Source organism: Chenopodium album, chromosome 5 (assembly GCF_948465745.1).
Source record: "Chenopodium album chromosome 5, dcCheAlbu1.1, whole genome shotgun sequence".
Lineage (NCBI taxonomy): Eukaryota > Viridiplantae > Streptophyta > Magnoliopsida > Caryophyllales > Amaranthaceae > Chenopodium > Chenopodium album.
The window spans coordinates 12,770,047-12,791,892 of NC_137838.1; the positions used below are offsets into that span (position 1 = coordinate 12,770,047).

The 21,846-nt window shown below is 34.7% G+C and overlaps 1 protein-coding gene and 1 pseudogene across 2 annotated transcripts; one reads left to right on the top strand and one right to left on the bottom strand.

Annotated features, from left to right (window-relative positions):
• Positions 1-6,190: 6,190 nt before the first annotated feature.
• Positions 6,191-14,935, bottom strand: LOC145631927 (cysteine protease ATG4-like). Of its 2 annotated transcripts, none has more exons than XM_081684159.1 (9): positions 14,793-14,935; positions 13,949-14,658; positions 13,780-13,865; positions 13,620-13,670; positions 13,019-13,374; positions 11,089-11,227; positions 9,197-9,252; positions 9,044-9,114; positions 6,191-6,738 (listed from the first exon to the last, which is right to left on the bottom strand). In XM_081684159.1, exons 2-9 carry the CDS (start codon positions 14,496-14,498, stop codon positions 6,536-6,538), a joined length of 1,512 nt encoding a protein of 503 aa, XP_081540285.1. In that variant the 5' UTR covers positions 14,499-14,658; positions 14,793-14,935; the 3' UTR covers positions 6,191-6,535. The 2 variants fall into 2 exon arrangements, with proteins under 2 accessions (XP_081540285.1, XP_081540284.1); XM_081684158.1 differs by having other exon boundaries at positions 11,089-11,230.
• A 2,324-nt stretch (positions 14,936-17,259) lies between these two features.
• LOC145632611 (putative methylenetetrahydrofolate reductase (NADH)) lies at positions 17,260-20,914 on the top strand (annotated as a pseudogene).
• Positions 20,915-21,846: the final 932 nt, after the last annotated feature.

The following is a 21,846-nucleotide window of genomic DNA, read 5'->3' on the forward strand; positions in this document are numbered from 1 at the left end:
CTCGTAGAAGCCGCTTTAGCCACTTCAGCTCACGAGTACAAGCATTCATAGATCGGTACTCTGCCTCTGCAGAGCTCATAGCCACTGTGGGTTGTTTCTTAGTCTTCCATGATACGGGGGATAGACCAAGAAACACAAACCAACTTGTCAGAGAACGCCTAGATAATAGACAACTAGCCCAATCTGAATCACACCATCCTTCCAACTGTAGAGCACTATCAGACCGTAACAAGATCCCTTGACCTGGACTTTTCTTCAGATACCTTACAACTCGCAAGGCTGCATCCCAGTGTTCTACCTTCGGACTCTGCATAAATTGAGATAAAATATGCACATAATAGGCCAAATCCGGCCTTGTAACCGCTAAATAAATTAGACGCCCTACAAGACATCTATACTTCTCTACATCACCGAATAATTCCCCATTTGCCAGAGCTAGCCTGTGGTTTTGCTCCATGGGAAATTCTGCAGGTTTTGCATCAAGCAAACCCGTTTCTGTAATAATGTCTAAGGCGTACTTTCTCTGACTCATGAAAATTCCCTGCTTGCTTCTGGCTATTTCTAGCCCTAAAAAAATTTCAGAACCCCCAAGTCTTTCATCTTGAAGCAGTCCCCCAAATATGTTTTGAACGACAATAAAGCAGACTTATCATTCCCTACAACAATTAAATCATCGACATATACCAACACATTAAGTTGCATGTTCCCTCTTGTCAGAGTAAAAAGGGAATAATCATAGTATGATTGTTTAAAACCATACTTCTTCAAAGCCGTTGTCAGTTTTGCAAACCAACACCGAAGAGCTTGCTTCAAGCCATACAATGACTTCTTCATCCTGCACACTTTTCCAGAATTATTTTTATCAAAGCCAGGGGGAATTTTCATGTATACCTCTTCCTCCAAGTCACCATGTAAAAAGGCATTATGAACGTCCATTTGATGAACCTCCCAATATTTCACTGCTGCAACTGCAAGAAATGTTCTAACAGTCACCATTTTTGCCACGGGAGCAAATGTCTCATTGTAATCTAGGCCTTCAACCTGATGATTACCGAATATGACAAGTCTAGCCTTCAATCGTTGAAGATTTCCATGCTCATCGTATTTCTCTTTGTAAACCCATTTGCTCCCAAGCGCCTTTTTACCGCGAGGTAAGTCTTCTAAGACCCAGGTGCCTTGCTCTTCAAGAGCTTGAATCTCATCTGCCATTGCCTTCCTCCAACCTTCATGCTTCATAGCCTCTTTAAAATTTTTCGGCTCATTGCTACCTGTAATTACTGCAATGTATTTTCTATGTGACACAGAAAATCGATGAGAATCAACAAAATGTGTTATGGGATAAACAGTACCCGAAGAAGGTGTCGCGGATGAACGATGAGGCTGAGATGGACTTTTATTCCGTATGGTGTGTGTCACAAAATCGCGAAATTTGACCGACGTAAAGTTTGGACGCTTGCCCTTACCCATGATTTCTACATTTTCAGCATGCTCGCGAACCTCAAGCTCACTCTCACTCGGACTCTCCTGAGCTGCTGCCTGCACGCTGCTATTTAGAGCGTACCCTGCTTCCGCTGGAATTTCAGCGCCCTGGGCAGTGTTGGGTTCTTCGCACCCAGCTGTCGCTGGAATTCCAGCGGTTGTGGCAGTGCTGGGCACCTCGACAGGAGCTACCGCAGGCTGGCTGTGGTGCTGCGTGTCCTTCCGCAGGCCAGCTGCGGTCTCCACTGTCCGGGGCTGTGCAACACACCCGTCATACACACTCTCCACCTCGTTGCCCCCTGCACCCTCAACTCCGACAAACTCCGAAGCTTGCACATGATTATAGCTTCTGTCATTGTCAAGATCAAAATTATTCCAAGGAAATACGTCCTCAATAAATTGCACATCACGTGAGACAAAACTCTCCTTAGTCTCCAAATCAAACACCTTCCAACCTTTCTTTCCAAAAGGATATCCCAAGAATACACACCGTCTACTCCTACTAGCAAACTTGTCACCCTTGCTTCATTGATTGTGAGCAAAACACAAACACCCAAACACCTTAATGGAATCATATAAAGGTTGTTTACCAAACAAGATCTCAAATGGAGTTTTGTAATCAAGCAATCTAGAGGGAGTTCTATTAATCAAATAACATGCCGCTTCCACACATTCCCCCCAAAATTTTCTAGGTAAATTAGCTTGAAACCGCAAGGCACGAGCTACATTAAGAATGTGTTGATGTTTCCGTTCAACACGCCCATTTTGTTGAGGCGTGCCCACACAAGAAGTCTCAAATATGATCCCATTAGCAAAAAAATAATTTTTCAAGGAGTTAAATTCTGTCCCATTATCACTACGGACCACTTTAATTTCACAATCAAATTGACGTTTCACCAAAGCAACAAAATTGAGAAACATGTATTCAACCTCAGTTTTATTTCGTATTAAATACGTCCACACACCTCTTGAAAAATCATCCACTATAGTCAAGAAATAATGGGAACCACAAGTCGATTGAGTCTTGTAAGGACCCCATAAATCTACATGAATAAGTTCAAAAATATGACTAGCTTTATTATTACTAATGGGAAAACTATTCCTATGTTGTTTTGCTCTAGGGCATACATCACAGGATTTATTTTTAGAACTTCTAATAGAACTACTCACAACTGGAAGATGTTGCAATACTTTTTCTGACGGATGTCCCATTCGTTGATGCCACAACTCTGTCGACTGAACACCATCTATCTTCAAAGCCTTCACCTCTGGAACACCACGGAAATAATAAAGTCCATCCACGCGTTCACCCGCTCCAATCACCTTCCTCATCGTTAGGTCCTGTATAACACAAATTTTGTTAGTAAATTGCATAGTGCAATTCAATTTATCACATAATTGAGTCGCAGAAATCAAATTGCAATTCAATTGGCGTACAAATAAGACGTTAGTAATATTCAATCCCCCTTGTAAAGTAACAGTGCCAATCTTAGACGCATTAGCACTCTTTCCATCCAGAAGGCCAACCGGACAATGTTGTGCATTAGTCACATTTGTCATCAAATTCAAGTCACAAGTCACATGATTGGATGCGCCAGTGTCAACGATCCAACCTTGATGATCCTTACCCTGTAATTTTGGCTTCATACTGTTCAAATGATCAATAAGTTGCTGAATTTGGGTAGGAGAAACACCCACAAGAGCAGCCCCATCATTTGAGGATATTATTATCGCAATAATAATATTCTAGATACACTAGAATGTCTCCAATATACTCCCTCCATTTTAATATGATAGTCTCAAATAAAATCAATCGCATAAAATAAAAAAAAAGAACAATATTTGGAATCTAACATTAAAGAAAAAACAATTCATAAATAATTTTGCCTTATTTAAATTGTTTTGATTTTTTTAGGAAACCGTCAACCATAATTGCATAATTCAAGGGAATCATTTCTTTACTTAGAGTCATGTCATAAATTCATAATCAATTAACTTAACCAATAAGAATTTATTATGTATAAATTAGTATGTATAAAATAGGAATTAAGAACCTTTCCCAATTATAGAGGGTAGCTGGGTAAGAATGTAATTTCATCCCACCTTTCCCAATTTTAGAGGGTAAAAAGGGTAAGAATGTAATTTCATGTAAAAATAAATAAGGGAAGTTTGATTGACCAAGATATAATGGGGTAATTAAATTTCTATGTTTTTTTTTAAATTTTTTTTTTATTTTTTATTTTTATGAATTTCCATTTCCTAAGTAATATTCCATTTCCCATATAAGTGTTAACCAAACAACTTATAAATGCACTCCTTATTTGCAACGATTTGATATAAAGTAGAGAAAAAAATAACTAATAATTGCAAATAATATGGAGTATGAAACATACTTCCTGTGTTCTTTTTTACTTGACCTGTTTCTTTTATCACGCTTGCCAATGCAAAACTTTAACGATCAATAACTTAAATTCTCCAAAAGTAAAAATTATACTTCCTTCGTTACATATTATTCGTAACAAAGGAATATTTTATGTCTCACAAATAATACCCCTTTGTTGCGAGTAAGATGAACGGAGGCAGTAAAAGTTATATATTATGATAGTACTTATTGAGACGAATTCAAAAAGGTCATACATGAATATATTTTTCCTCACATATTATTCATAAAAGATTGTCAAAATAAGGATGGTAAATAGTGTAAAAGTCAAAGCGGGTCAAGTAATAAAGAACGGAGGAAGTAAGTAATAATAAAAATTCTCATAATTCATAACTATACGAGTATTTTCTTTTTCAAAAAATCACATTCCTTCGTATGTGAAATAATTACACTCACACTACTTATAACGGATAGAGTACTATTGTAATAAAAATATTAGACTAATCCAGAAAAGAACAAAATCCAAATTATGTGTGTATAAAAAATTAAAGTAAATCTGAAATAATGAGTATGTGTATGGCTGAAGTTGCGGAAGTAGTCATCCGGAAATCATCAAAGCTGACAAACACATGGACCACTTTTTGTCACACACACTAACATTCATATCACTTGCTGGGGCACGTGAACCCTTTTCTTCTAGAAGATATTTGGGCTTTTTTTAAAAAAAAATTAAAAATAATTTTCTGTTTAAACTTTTTGATTTTTTTTTTGACCTTTTTTTTTTTTTTTGGGAGGTGAAGAATGACAGCTTAGAATTACCTGTACAAAAAACGTCAGAACATTTTACTGATTTGTTCCTTTCATCTAGAAGCCCTTCATTGTTATTTAGTTTGCAACAATTATTGATGCAAGTGATTTTTCGTAAAATTTAGAATTTTAATGGTCCATCATAATCTTTTATAACCTTTTGAATCATTACATGCTACCCTTAAGATTAGTGATGAGCCAAGGGTAGGTCCGTAGTAGAGTTGATTGTGAGTTTGATACAACTTTATACAAAAATCAAGCAATTTGAACACTAGGAAAAGATGTTCGTATCTTTAAAAAAGGATTCGATTAGACCTAGTCGGATTAAACTTCAAGTCCAATAGCTAAAAGCCAACAATCAAGTTTACTATTTTTCATTCTCAATTCAAAAAAAAAAATAAAAAATAAAAAAAAATAATGATATATTAACACTATTGAAATATATGAATATTAAGCTCACAATGAATCAGCGCTACCCAAGTTCAATTCAACACTATAACAAGCAAGCGCTAATTTACATTAGATAACTTATATTCAGAGTAGTGATGACCACTACCAGGTATGGGCTCGTTGGGCCCATACAATGGGCAAAAATGTAATTTCATGTATTACTTACCCATGTTGTAAAAATACAGTATCTCTCCTCTCAATAATAGTATACAAATTAAGAATAACAGTATAAAAACCAAGAATAACATAACACAAACTAATAATAACATAATAGAAATTAATAATAACTGAGCACCGACAACAAATTACCGACGTCGATTTCGACCAAACTTAGCGATTTCCAACATAGAACTCACCATTTTTAATGGCTAGAGGCCTAGAGCCATAAGTTTGTGTCTCTCGTTTTTGAGTTATGTTTTTTTGGGTGGTTTCCGAAGATTTTTAATGGAGGTAGTTGCGTGTTTTTGGATTTCGACCAAGGTAGTAGCTGGTGGGGTGGGCTTCTTGCTGTCGGAGGTGAAAGGTGTGTTGGGCGGAGGTTTGGCCGGCAATGGGAGCTATCCATGGAGGTGGGGAAAAGGGTTTAGGTAAGGAAGAAGATGAAGAGAAAAGGGGGAAAAAAAAAAAGGAAAAGAAAAAAAAATTGTGGTATTGGGTAGTATTACCCATACCATAGTAGTGGGTAATACTTGCTCCTTGTATTCATGGCTTATAAATTCTGAAAAGCGAAAAGATCACTCTTAAACTCCAAGCTTACAAAGGCCAAGGTCTTCATGTACTTAAAAATGTGTCAGTACAATGGTAATAAAACAAACCTATTTACTCGAAGGAGGAAAAAAAAACCTAAATAGGATAGGTACCAATTCTAGATCAATAAAATTTATTGCAAGCCTTTATTTACAGAAAAAACCAACAACTTCAAGTAATTTAACCCCCTATTTACACTGAAGAAACCAACTTCTTAAAACAAATTAAATTACCCAAAGCACCATGAAGTACAACTATCATAGCAATGCTCAAGAGGAAGGGGATGAGGAGTCGAACACGGGTGGACTGGAAAGGAAGCCGAATGCCTTAAAAGTTAAAACCCAACCAACCTCATAATAGTTGAATACAATCTGCAAATGCCAAGTTTACAAAATCAAATGAAGATATCATACGCCTTCCATTAAATGAACGAATTTACACCTGTTATGACATGTGATAAATACCTCTACAGATGCTAACATTTCACTATCTGAGATTCTGAGCTGAATATTTCTAAGATTCATTTACTTGAAAAAAAACAAATTGAAGTTTAAGTGGGACAAGATGCCAACCAACCAATGGACAAACACGAAACAAACATGTAAACTTGTCAAACTCCTGCACAATTGTTTCAGTTCCAATCAGATTTTAAACTATCAGCACCATCCATCTTCAGAGAAGTTGCCAATCGTCCTCTTGCCCGTCGTTTGAATGCAGCATATCATATGAATCATCTACGCGGTTTTCACTAGCGCCCATATCATGCTGACTGGCTGTCTTAGGGGAGTTACGGCTCTGTGTCACAGTAAATAGAGGAGCGCCATTTGACTCATTGGCTAGCTTAGAAGCTCGGGAGCAGAAATCATCAAAGTCATCTGACAGTAAACCCAATTAAAAAATTATCAATAAGCATGTTATTTTTTATTTATAACCTCCTTTTCTAAGATTATTAACCAAAAGCTATTTGAACTTAGAACAGTAGAACCTAATAAAAATTCTTTGGATCATAAAAAAGCGACATTAATCCATTGTTTATGGAGGGCTTCTAGATTTAAACTTAAAGGGCTCTGAAATCTAAAATTTCCAGCATCATGTCAGAACACAGTACGACACTTTCAGGTATCGTACATAATGAATTTCTCTCACCCATAATCTAACAAAATGAAGCCATGCGGATCTTGTCACCAGTCTACCAAGTATTCTTCAACAGTAGGAAAGCAATCTAATTCATCTAGAATTCCTCTTTAATTTCCTCCATAACTCCATTTATCAAATTAGATAGTCAGCTGACAGAGGGGTCAAATCAAATAATACCCATTTTTGCAGATAAGTCGATAGACTCTTGCGGTCCTGCCTTAGACAACAACCATAAGGAAATCCAAACATATGAAAATTATTAAACCAGCAACCATCCTTTCCTAATAGCTTTAGATAACAGGTAAAACTGAAACTCCCTTCTGCAGAGCACACGACACCAATGTTTTATAAAACATTCTGATTTGACTCCTCTGTATCAAGAAAGCAGCAAAAGTATCCCTGCAACTAACTCACCTCCCCATCCCCCCAATCTCAAATTCTACACAATCAGGGACTTTGTTTAAAAGGTAGATTGTAGATAACAACTTGCGGTACTTGGTATATAATACGTTGTAAAGGTAGATAGGGTTCAATCAAATTTTTTTCTCAACAAGCTAGTGCGACGACATTAAACATATATGTTTTAACATTTACGATACACATTTAACCCTAGGATATTTATTGTAGGGAGGAAAAGAAGAATCTGAGCAGACTATCTACTCCAATAGAAGTTTCTGGTTCATTTAAATGACTGAATGGCTTATAAATGACTTTACTTCTAAAGGTACCACCATGAAAATCGCGAGGAATTTCTTGCAAGGAATGGTAAGGCTAGTAATGACATCTATGTCCTAAAATATAGCTTCCTTTGTAAGAATGTGGCTCCCATTCGAATAGTGCCAGGTAGGTACTGGTGTTTCCAACCAAAGTAGGTCAGCTTTCATCTCGTGGATAGCAGATATTTACAGCTCCTAGAGAAAGAGGAAAAACAAAGCGAGGGAGCAGCAGGATGGGATGAGGAGTCAGAAAATTTGATTCTGGAGAGGCAACAGGTGGAAGACACGACTCTCTTGTAGCTTAAATGGATAAATCTTCTCAAGAGTAAAAGATTTAACAGATTCAATTATTACTTTTCAAGCCCTAGAGAGCAGGTGTTAAAAGTCAAACCCCTGTGGAGATCAATTCCCTACTTGCTGATACCAAGAATGAGCATCTCGACGCACTAACTGGCAATTATGGCTATTAAATCTAAAAGGTGACATTACTATCTTAATGTCAGTCAGTGCTAATTTACCTAATACTCTTGAGTAAATTCTATATACTTCCTCCATTCTTTTTTTTATTGCACCACGAGAGATTTCACGCTTGCTAATGCATTACTTTAGCTATTAATATCTTCTATTATACTTTTGCAAAAATTATAAAAAGATGATATCTGAAAAGTAGATTTCGAGACGAATCTAACTAGATCCTACATGACTATGTTTTTCCTAATAGATAAATAAAAAATGATGGTCAAAGAAGATTAAGTGAATAGTGTAAAAGTCCTTATCGTGCAATAGAAGAAAAACGGAGGAAGTTTATAATCTTCTATATGCAAATACTATATACGAAGTACTATTTATGCCATTTCCACCAACTACAGTAAGTAAACATAGTTACTTTTCCAACTTGAACTTCATAAGCCACTTTTTAAAATATCCACCACTGTAATAGTTCATTCACGAGAGATTGTTTTAGAGCTCATTTTAAGATCTTGAATGAACTCAGAATGGACTCTCCTCTAGCAGCCACATAATGGCGCTTGAACCCAGCGCACATGCAGAGGCATATCTAACTTCACAAATTGTCCTAGCTGATTTATACTATAGGTGACCAGTAGCATCTTCCCTGGAAACACTACAGAGCTGATTTTGGCTTGGATGACGAAACTATTGATTCTGGGACTACTCCGAGTACCCCACATCACCCAGAACAAATAGTGCCAGACTTCCAGTCTCATATAGAAAGGACCTGGCCTTGTTTAATTATATTTGAAACAGACAACCACAAAACTAAACACTGCCATGGAACAGATTATGAGATCAAAGACATACTGATTACCTTTGTCTCTGCAGTAAAATCCAATCGCCAGTGAGGGATCAATAGACTCCAAAGGAATATGCCGGATCACACTGATGGAAATAAAGTAAATTAGTAGCTAAGTCAAGGAAATCCAAGATGAAAAGGACAGCAACTTATCAGTAAAACTCTTACTTGCTGTGGAATGATGAAGTATCAGCCTCTAAGTCAGTTTTTGTAATATTAGTCACCTGCAAGGCAATACAAGCACAGTGAGAGCCAAAACTTGTTATCAAAATCAAATACTGCAAGAATAACAGACATAAGAGTAAGCTACCAGCATATGTCTGTTATGTCAAAAGAATCACAACATTTCACTCACTTCTAAAATATGAAAGTGTAGAAAGAGGATTTCATTTACAATGGTTGCATTCGTAATTTATAACCAAGAAAGCAGAAAGCATAAAAATAGGATTACAAATATACCAAAGGAAAGGAATAAGATTGACATGGAGTAGAGAGACAATCAGATTTTCAGGAATTATTAATTAAAAAGATTTATTTATCATATGCTTTACATTCCCAGTAAACAACCACTTGACAATAACATAATAACAGGACGTTTGGTTGGCCAAACAAGCTTTGAATTGGTTAAGATTTGGGGTCCCTTATATTTTGGACAAAAATGAAAATAATGGAAAGGACGGATTTTCAAGATAAAATCTCATAAGTACACTTTGTGCACAACCTAGTTTGTGGTGCTTTTTGAAAGGTTCTAAACTGCTCTACTTGTGCATTCTTGTGTAGAAGGTTCTAGCTAGGAGTAAAGTAAGCAGAGTATATAATAATTATAATTAAGAACATTCTAGAGTAAGGAGCAAGAAGGCCTACACAGCTAAACATAGGCACAATCATTCATTTGAACATTGCAATCAAAGCATTCTTTGAAACACTCTTACTTGCCTCCTAACTCTTTTAACCATTTTCGTTGTAAATATAGTCAAACAAAGTAAAAGCAGCACACGATTTGGAAAATTGTGCTTAATATTGATTCAGAGTTGTAGAATTGTTTTTATTTTTTTTTACTTTATTTTTTTATTTTTAATATACATATTTGCTAAATTATTAATCGTTCATATTTAAAGTAATAAAATGTCATTTATAACACTAAATATCAAGATACAATAAAGAATATTCTATCTCCATCTCAATTTATTGTTCTCATTAACCAAAAACTTTACTGGCCCATATGACCAAAAAGCTCTCACACTTTTGCTAATTTTTTGTCAAATAGAGCAAGTAAAATGAGGGGAAAGAAGGGTTGAATTATAAGAGCTTGGATTTTGTATGTATAAAAGATAAAAAATTTACACTTAATATATCAAATAAATTTTTCAACTTAAATTTGTCATTGTAAAACCGAATCACCGCAACATAAAATTGTGCCAAGATATAAGCACTTCAAATGTTTATATTGTTATATAATCATACAATTCTACTCCTTCTTGCAAGTTGCAGCACTTTATTATATAAAGCAAATAATCCACGCTCACTAACTATTATACTCCTTTCGTTTTCCGAAGTTTTACTCACTTTCCGATTACATCAGTTTTTCTAAGTTTTACTCACTTTTGCCTTATTCCTTTTATGATAACTTTTGATTCACTATTTATCATCCACAATCATACTTTGTAAGACCCAATATAATTTAATAAACTCTCGTCTCTATTCTTCTTTATTTTTTAATACAAAAGTAAACAAATACATGGTTTCCATTTCCAATTTTTCTTGGTTTGCATAGCTACAGGCCTACAGCAAAACGGATGGAGTATAAAATAATCAACCATTACTTGTTACACAACTAATTTGTCTTAAAGTGATGCGACTTATTTGGAACAAAGAAAGTATAATTTTAACAATATTTAAATTCGAATCCGGTTGTGTATTTTAGGATCATTGATTTATAAGACACTGAATTCGAATTGTATCCTAACACCATGCCAAATCATCTGCTTTAAATCTAAAAAATCCTCGAGAAATAATCAACCAAGTAGATACAACAAAATGACATAAAAGTGTATAAGTACCTGTTGAACATCATGGGGATCAAGATAAAACGCATTTTCATCTTGGACGCCAACAATGTAAGTTGAAACACCAGGCTTCCCACCCAAAATGCCAAGACTTTGAGGAAATGTAAATGTAGCACCCAATAAAGGAACATACCTGCTGAAACAATAGAATAATCAATGCATAATCACTATTACAATTTTTAAACACACACACACAACAAAACCAAAAAAGTCAGAATTGATCAAGAAAACTACTCCCACTGTTTTGGAAAAAATACACACAACAAACCCAACAAAGTCAGAATTGATCAAGAAAAATACTCCCACTGTTTTGGAACAAATACACACAACAAACCCAACAAAGTCAGAATTGATCAAGAAAACTACTCCCATCTGTTTTGGAACAAATAATACACTTTCCTCTTTCAGCCTTTTAATCATAATTAACACACCACCATACATGGACAAAAACCACTATCATAAATGTATTTACCTAATCCAACATAACCCACTAACATTTCCCGCCCTCACATGTCTCATTTTTTAATGATACAAAGTAGAATCACTAGATAATAATTTTTATGTTCCCATCCATTATGTCAAATATTATGAAGTTAAGGCAGTAAAATACAAAACAAATAGTTGCATAGATTATCACAGCAACAAGAAAGTAAATTACCGGCAGATTGTAATCATGTCTCACAATGAATGAAAGGATTGTGCAGCCAATAACTGACCCACATTCTTGTGAAATTTGGACAAGAAACTTAGACCATAGATCAAAATCATAACCATAAAATTAAGAAAGGATAAAACAAAATATATAGTATTCACTAGGATGTAGTTCTTTGAAATTCAAAAGAAAAGTAGAAGCTTTGAAGTTTTAGCACTAATTGAGAAGCTTTGTGGGACAGTATGGTATATTTTGAACCCTTCTAATACCATTCTACAAAACTTCCAAATTTTTATCTAATGTCTAGCATATTTTGAGAAGCTTTTTTTTTTTTTTTTTTTCCCATTGATATCTTTTAGAACCTTGTCCTATATTAGTGTAATATCTACACAACTCTATGACCATTTATCAAGACACAATCCTATTCCTTAATTCCTTTAACAAACTGTTAAATTAACCACCCATGCAGTCTATTGGCCATTCCTTTGAATGTCTCTATCTGACTTGAGAAAATACTTCAAACCCAAATAAGCTTCCTTTTTCGAATTTGCAGTGTATTCCCAATAATGACATTGTTGTAAATTCTCCCAGACTGGAGGAGTTACTGCTTTTCCAGTTGCAGCTCTCTTTTCAGTAAAAAAAATGTTAGCTAAACCATCCATTTCCAAATCAGATTAAGCATTATGCACTCCTTTTTATACTTTATGAACATTCAACAACGAAGCTTTGGTTATTCAAATAGTTGGCTAATGGCTACTTCTAAAATTCAATTACGAGGATATGCGTTATTTGTTTCTAATTCAATACCAAGCAACCCAACTACTTTCACGAAAACAAGACCTGTTCTTCTTATAAAGGGCAAGACGAAAAAATAGAAATATAGGATTGTTCTTTAGACTCCAAATATACACAAGCTACTTGTTCATAGTTCTAATGCAAAAATTAGGCCACATTACATATCAATGCCTTCATCTGACTAAATTTCCAAACACTCTGACCTTCTAGCTAGTGTCTGCAAAGTTTCTAACTTATTGTGCAGCTAAAAGGTGATTAAATTAGCTATATCTAAAAGAAACTTAACAACATAAGAATTCTCATCTCATGAGGACATCCCAAAAATTAAAAATTTGAAACCTTTAAGAAAAAGAGAGAGAGAGAGAGAGAGAGAGAGAGAGATTTGGGGTTTTTGGATTCACATTCTAATAATGAGGTACCCTAATTTAAAGGTTTTAAAGTTTGCGTATTTAGGATAACTTGTAAAACAAAACTAACCTGGGATTAAGTTTATCAAGACCAAGTACAAGAGGAACCAGAAGCAGAATAGCCGTCCAATCAGCTCCATCACATGAATGCTCACGGCAGCAACCAGATACATCTTCTACACAGACAACAGGAGCCCCACCTCTTTCACCATCTTCATCACCAGAAACAATATAGACTGCCATTGGCAATGCTTTACCAGTGCGGGCCAGAGTTTCCCATGCACGGCATGTGGCATAGGGACCTATCCATGACCCAGCAGCAAGGCCATAACCCTTGCCAGCTTCTAAAATCTTGTGGATAGAGAATGCTGATTCTTCAGAATCACCAAAATCGTGTAGGATTTCAATGTACCCTTGATCAATTTGCTGCATCATATGAATATCATTACCATTGCATCTATCATTCAAATATACCAAAATACAGACTTTTATTACCCATTTCCACTTTTTTTTTCGTATTTTAAATGAATATTGACTATTGAGCGATTTACTGATATAGATTCTATTACAAGTGAGTAACCAAAAAATACATTCACTCTGAAGTTAGAAAACAAAATGCCTTGTCACCAATGACATAATGCAAAAAAACAACTTACGCCACTTGATCTCACCTTATTCACAGATTTCCTCCAAGACCTCCCAAACCGATGAACCAACAACACCTGCAAATATTGTAACTTAGTCTATCTTTCACAATATTCGAATAATACAAACCGAGAAAGCTAACTAATTTAGCCCTAATTTAGCCAGAGATATAAATTATGTACTCACTTGGGCAACAAGCATTTGACTGCTTCGAAGCATGCAACCCCAATTAACATCACTAGTATACTTTGAATCCCCAATGGCATCAAACCCTACAATACAAGAATAACAACAATCAATCACAATGCTATTAATTACCATAATCAAGGTCAAAAATTTCAAAAGCTAATCGAACCTTTCCTATACGTCATCAGAATCCTCGATGAGAAGTCCTCGACAAATGCAGCAAAGCCACTGCTACTAACAGGATCACCACCAATTGCATCATCAAGTTTATAACAAACGCCCAACAACCAAATATCACTTGTAGAAGTGACAGCACTAGACTTATTAAACCCAAACATGGACTCCCTAATCCTCCTCATCGATCCACTCGCCATGACCCTCTTTACAGCAGCCGCCCACCCATTACTACCACTACAACTAGTACTAATTTTAGTCTTAGTTCCAACCCCCTTCTTCTCACGAGAAGAACTCGAACTCGAACTTGAACTCAAATTCGAACTCGGATTTACACCCTCCTCCACACGAGGCTCGAAAATCGAGAAAGCGGAGACAACAATTCCAGACAACAACGAAGAAGCCTTAGTTGATGAAGATGACGATGATGAAGACTTGTGATCGGAAGAATTAGAAGAAATGCAATTAAATTTAGGGGAATTTGAAGAAGAACTAGTACCAGATGTTGAATTTGCAGTACCAGTTCTCTCAAACAAATTCTTCATCACCTACAATTCTACTTGAATCATAGCTGATGATCATACTACTCAAATTAATCAATCAATCACCTAACTCTGCTTCAATTAAGCACAAACAATTCAAAACCTAATTATCCAATTTAAACCCGTTTCCGAAACAATAATATCAATAACAGCGGAAAATCACCTGAAAATTTGAAAATTGCAAAGAACAACAGCAAATTCTTAGGAATTGAAATCGCAAATCATAATCAGAGTGAAATCAATTGAAGAAATTTTGATGGAGGAATCGATAGAGAGAGGAGAGAGAAAGTAGATTACCTTGATTTCGCCGGCGACGAGAAGAAATTAGGGAGGAAGGAGGAGAGAGAATGGCGTGAAGGAGTTAGGCGTTGATTTCCCCTTGGAAGGGAGAAGTGGTATAATTATACGCAACGCAATGTGCGCTCCGTTAAAATTATTGCGGTGATGACAATATGAGTTACTAGTATATGACATTCATCAAATACTTGTACTTGTAGGTGTTGTGTTCCCGGGTACAAGTCTCCCATACCCGATACAATCATACGGAATAAGATACGAGGTTGGAGTGGTTGGCTAGTTTTCTAAGAGTAACTTTCACACGTGTTGAATTTTACTAAGGTCAGTAGTTTAGGAGAGATTTTTCATAATCACCCCCTCTAAGGATGGTGGCTTAGCTCTATTAATTAATCAATTCCAACCTGACCCACTTAAGCGATTCACATACTTCAACTTAAAAGTATTGGACCCTGCCCATAATTGGCTCGAATTGATATTGTAAGGACTTATTTTAAGATTCGATATCAAATTATTACTTCATTTTGCTCTTTGAGACTCTCATTTTAAAAAAATTCCCTCCATTATTGGCACAATGAGAGTGAAGGAATATGTGAATGATGGAAGAAGGCTGAATGGGCAGATATCTTACTTTTTTGTTTCATAATAGCTGACACATTTTATTTATTTTTTTTCACACATTTGCCAATGCATATTTCAAAAATTGTTACTTTCGATTGTCAATAAGAAAATCAACGTATTATAATTGAAAATTTTTACATTAAGACCCTACATGCCTATATTTTCTCTTTATAAATATAAATCAAACATAAAAGTTAAAGTAACTTATGTCAGAACAAGTCAACTTATATGAAACGAATGAAATATTGAAAAATTACTCTGTATTTTTCTTTCCCTCTCCATCCCTTTCTTATTTATTATTTTTCCCTCTCCATTCCTTTTGATAGATATTATCACCAACGCACCAAGCATGTAGAGATGAATATTCATTTTGTTCGAAAAAAGGTTAATTTGGGGCAGGTACGAGTTCTCCATGTTCCTTCTATATATCAATTTGCAGACATTTTCACGAAAGGCTTGTCACGAGAATAATATTTGTCGCAGATTAGGATAATTTTTAGATCCAGTCTTAGCGTACTCTTGTAAACCTCTATAAATATTTTTTTTTGAAAGAGTAAACCTCTATAAATATTAATCAATGGTACACACTCCAACTTGAGGAGTTTTCCAGAAACCTAACACCTTTCTTATTCAATTTTCTTCACCTAGTGTGAACAAAACACCCCCTCTAAAAGATTAGTACTTATGCTGCTCTAAGTACAACGTAACAATAAGGTGATGTGACGGATCTTGGTCAAAATTATAAGAGGGGTCGGGATTTGAATATTTTATCTCTCACTACAAAATAATCACTGTATTTTAATATTTTATATGTAAAATAAGGTTATTTAAGTTCATTAGCTAATCTATACTTAGTATTTTAAAAACCAAACCAAAAAAAACATATGTCATCATTCTATTACACTTCACTATCATTTTCTTCAACTCAATGTGCCACATGTCATTTTATATTTTTTATTTTTAATTATACAATTCTTCTTAACTCTTTCATTAAATACTTTATCTTCATCTCCCCTCTTTAATTCAACCTTTTTATTTTCTCTCTTTGATTTTAGTCCCTCCATCTTCTTTCTATTAAGTCTTATTTTAAATTAAAGTCCCAAAATTTTATTTCTTTAATTATGTTTTCAGTTACATATTACACTCATAATTATTTATTGGTATTTCCTCACTCATCTCTCAATGCAATTTTCTATGAACAAGCCGTGCATTGCACGGGCCGAAAGGCTAGTTTATTTTAACAATTTACCGGAGGCTGGCCCCCTAATAGCCCAGATGGAAGGTCCCCTCTGATAAGGTGGCAAAGTAACATAGAGGCTTAGCATCCAATATGGCAATATGGTAGCTTGGTTGACAACTAAGTTTCATCAATGACTAACATTGGCCCTTCACTTTTTTGTATTGGGCCGGGCAAAAGTAAAGCCATCAATTATAAAAATCAAGTGTTTTGTTTTAGCTTGTTGCTTGCAATATTTAGCTTACTATTATTGCTTGTTTGTTGTTTCCGTAATTAAAGTCATGGTAATGGAACTAGTTGATTAAATTACTTAATAAACACATCAAGTAAGCTTGCAAGAGCACGAAAGCTGGAATTCGAGTTGTTTAAGTTCGTTTAATGACTCAATCTACTTCTACTCATACTAGCTGTTTATCCGTAAACTACCTTGAGTTTTTGCTAAGATTCTTTTCAATAATTCAAATAATAAATACTTGACTTTGTATTATTATTTATTACGAAGTATAGATTAACAAATTACATTATAATCAACACTATCTAACTTATAAATCTTGTACATTGAGTATTTAGCATATGCCTTTACCCCCTCTTCGTTGACTAAGGAAACAAAAAATGAAGGTGATAGACAAGATCAAATCCGCCGAAGCAGGGAACAAACCCCTGTTCTCCTTCGAATACTTTGCTCCAAAAACCGATAATGGAATAAAAAATTTCTTCCATACAATGGAGAGAATGGTGGTTCATAACCCCTTTTTTTGTGACATTACATGGAATACTACGACGAGTAATGTAACAATAGACATTGCTAATCGTATGCAAAATAGTGTACGTGTTGACACGATGATGCACATTACTTGTGCTAACATGACCATCGAGAAGATTGATGAGGCTCTTGATACTATTAAGGCTAATGGTTTGCGAAATGTGCTTGCTCTTCGTGGTGATCCGGTTCCTGGTCAGGATACGTTTGTTCCTGTTCAAGGCGGGTTTGCTTGTGCCCTTGACCTCGTAATTTTTTTTAATCTCTTATCGATGTTTTTGTTTTTGTTTTTGTTTTTGTTTTTTCGATGTTAGATTTGGTTTGATTAAGGGTTAGATGATCTCAGGTTAGTCATACGAGGTGCAAGTATGGTGATTACTTTGGAATTGCTGTATCAGGTTATCCTGGTGAGAACATAATACATATATATCAAGTACTAGTAGTATAATTTTGCACATTTTTGTATAAATTTATGCAGTTTGTGTTTAATAATTACTTCGTATTTTACAATTTATTTGACATTGTATTATGTTTTGGAATAATATAGAGGCACATCCTAGTGTTTTTGGACCTGATGGTGTAGCAAGTCCAGAAGCTTATGCTAGTGATTTGGCTTACTTGAAGAGAAAGGTAAACTATCTACTACCATAACCATTGTTCAATGTGCTACAAGTATTTAATACTCTATATCAATCAATTTTTTTTTTTTTTTTTTTTTTTTTTTTTAATTTATAGTATGGTGTTCGGATTATCATATTTTCATACAAACAAATAAGGTAAAAGTTCGATTTTTGGTTTGAATTTAACTATATTCTAATCTAGCTAGAAGTAAGATCAGATTGGTTGATCTGATTTATTTTAAAAATTCAAAAAGTCAAAATTATTTAGAATTTGATTGTTTGGTCTTTAGATCTAATTTGAAATCTAAGTTAATAATGTCAACCTTTTTTACTGGCCCATGGACCTTATGTTATGAAACATTGACCCTTAAAGGCCCAAATACAAGACTTAAATCCACAAGTTTTAGAAATCTACATAACCATCTTAAAATGTAACATTGGCACTTCACAACTCTCTAGCAATATTAATTGTCCATAAAATTTCATTTTGTTCATTTTCCAAACATACTCATAGAAATTCAATTTTGCAAAAATATGTGTGATCAAATCCAACATAAAATAAATTCAAACCATTTTAGTAATTTAGTTAAGAATTGATTGTATTTTGAATTTAATCCCAAAACTTTCACCCCTTTAATTAACGATGTCAAAATAGTTTAGACAAGTCAGACAATTGCAATTCATTAAGTTTATGATGACTTACTTTTTCTTTTCTTTTCTTTTTTCGTGCATGCACAAAATGACTTAGGTTGATGCTGGTGCCGATCTTATCATCACACAACTATTTTTCGATACGAATATATTTCTCAAGTTTGTTAAAGATTGCCGCGAAATTGGAATCACTTGTCCAATTGTTCCTGGCATTTATCCCATCGTAGATTACAAGGGATTCATAAGAATGACCAGTTTATGTAAAACAAAGGTACATCTAATTAATTTATGAGTTATATCCGTATTTTTCATACGTTATCTAAGAGTATATTCTCAAATCTCAACTTTTGAGGCTTAGCTTTGAAAGTAGCTAATATGCATGCTTTTTGGCTGGAAAAATGTTGTATGTAGATCCCTCAAGAGATCAGTGATGCATTGGAGCCAATTAAGGACGACGACGAAGCAGTGAAAGCCTATGGTATTCGTCTAGGAACCAAAATGTGCAAGAAGATTTTTGCCCATGGAATCAAACACCTGCATCTCTATACTTTGAATAAGGAGGAGTCTTCACTTAAAATATTGCTGGTTAGTTGCTTCTTATTTTTACTACTTTTTATATAGCTATATTCCTAACAACTACTTATAACTAGAGGTGTCAAAACCGAACCGAACCGACCCGAAAAAAATTATCCGTTTCGAACTGTAACCGATCCGATTTGATCCGAGAAATTCAAGACCCAAATCCGATATGTAACCGAACTGAACTCAACCCGAATCCGAACTTGACCCGATCTGAACTTAACCCGGCACCGATTTGATCCAACCTGAACTTAACCCGAATCCGATTTGACCCAACCTGAACTCAAACCGAACCGTTTGACCCGACCCGAGCTCAACCCGATCCGAAATTGACCCGAAAAATAACCGATCTAATCCGATATGTTTTGACCCGAACTGATATTCACCCGATCCGATTTAACTCGATTTGATTTTTACCCGATCCGAATTTAACCCGATCATAATTAATTATTTACTTTTTTATTCAAGTTCTTATACTATATATTTACTAATTATTAATAAGTTAACTTTTTTACTACAAAGAAATAATATGGAGTCTTAAGTTTACTTCATGTACATATCAATTATATTAATTTACTCTCTAAGCTTTAATAAATGCCACAAGATCTAATAAACCTAAACATTAAGCTGGAGTTAATTGATTTGCTTGTAAAGCTCTAGTTAAATGCTGCCTAAAAACTAAACAATATCTCTAGTTTAAAAATAACCTTATTTAAATATGAATTTGGTCAACTCGACCAAAATCCAGCCAAACACAAAAAGGAAATGAACCGAAATTGACCGAACCGAAATCAACCCGACCCAAATTCATCCGACCCGAAGTTACCCGGCTAAACCCGTTTAAACCCGATCCAAATATATCCGAACCGAAAGTGAATCGATCTGAAGTTGACTCGACCCGTATCCGACCCGGACTCGATAGACCATGACCCGAATTTGACCCGACTCGAATTTGACCCGATCCGAGTTAAAAGGATAATTTTGATCCGAACTTATCCGACCCGAACAGACCCAACCCGAATAGACCCGACCCAAACTCCATCCGGTTATCCGAATTGACACCTCTACTTATAACACTTTTTATGTATAAAAGGTAACTATGTTGCCCTTACAATAATCTACATACCTCACCTTTGTTAATTTTGGTTAATGTTACCTAATATAGGATATGATGTTTATTGTACACAAAACAAAAAAAAAAACAAAAAAAAATGAGGAAATTCAAGTTAATATCGGTGATAAACTTGGATTGTTTATCACATGGCAAAAGTGTAATACACCTGCTTTGGGTTCCGCAAAAAGACAATAAAAAAATAAAATAAAAAATAACAAATCTTTATATATATATATATATATATATATATATATATATATATATATATATATATATATATATATATATATGTGTGTGTGTGTGTGTGTATGTGTATATATATATATATAGTTAAAAAACATAATGTCAACTTTTAAGTGGTGTTTTTAGTTTCTCATTCTCATTCTAGCAACTCCCTATATATATAGACTGCTTGGTGATGAACTAGTGATATCACTTATATGTATTGATATAATTTTTGTACAACAATTGTTATAGAATCTTGGATTGATTGAAGAGTCTACAAATTAAAGGCCATTACCGCAGCTAACACACCTCGGGTAGAATCTGTGAGCTCTTCCTCTTACTCTTCCATGGAGCTAAAGTCTAAGGATTTCGAGGTCTAGACAACTTCATCGCGTGATGTTGCATTCATTCATCTCCATAAGATGATCCATCCTTATTCAATTTACCAGCATAAATCCAGGGGCGGACCTATTAAGCCCTTATGGTGAGCAACTGCAGCCCCATTTAAAAAAAATAAATAAATAAAATAAAATAAAATCAGGTCCATAAGCTCAATTAAGTTTAAAAAATAAATAAGCCCAAAAAATTGGACCCCCATTCTAAATGTGTCTGTTACATTAACTACAAACAAGTAGTGACTCCTTATTTCTCCTAAATGTTCACAATATAAAAAGCAATATTTAATTTTTTTTAAAAAAGGTTCTTGTACAGTCACCCTTTTCACAAAACCCTTACCTAATTTTCTCTCTCCAACTCAAATGCCTCAACACTTGCTTAAATGCCCAATTGCCCAGGTCTACTGAGTACTGACTAGTACTACTGCCGCCCAACCCAACCCCACCGCAACTGCATTTGCCGACTTAATTTTGCTAATTTGCTGCCGAAAAAGTTCGTCACCGCTTCTGAAATCCGACTTCGTTCAACTTCTCCAAGTCTACTGTCTACACTTAGAGAATTTTTCCTTATTGTACAAATTTAGATATTTCTTGCCTTTACTTTAGATGTGTGATTTTTACAACATTATTATTTAATTTATTGTGTGTTTAATCAAGATTCAAGATTCTATTTTTACTTTGTTGAATTAATTTGTGTATTTGGTTGATTCATATTGTAGATTTTTAACTTTAGAGTACTAATTAGACTACTAAAGTGACTATGTGAGTGATTAACTTAGGTAATTGATTGACTTTGGATTAAATTTACATAAAATTGAATGATTGTCTTATTCTAAATTCTAATACTGTGCAATT

Excerpts from the sequence above, each read along its gene's own strand:
- LOC145631927 (XM_081684158.1), bottom strand. The coding sequence starts at position 14,498 with ATGAAGAATTTGTTTGAGAGAACTGGTACTGCAAATTCAACATCTGGT. Across the intron at positions 13,671-13,779 it reads GTCAAATGCTTGTTGCCCAA|GTGTTGTTGGTTCATCGGTT; the intron begins GTGAGTACATAA and ends CAATATTTGCAG. Across the intron at positions 9,115-9,196 it reads ACTTCATCATTCCACAGCAA|TGTGATCCGGCATATTCCTT; the intron begins GTAAGAGTTTTA and ends TATTTCCATCAG.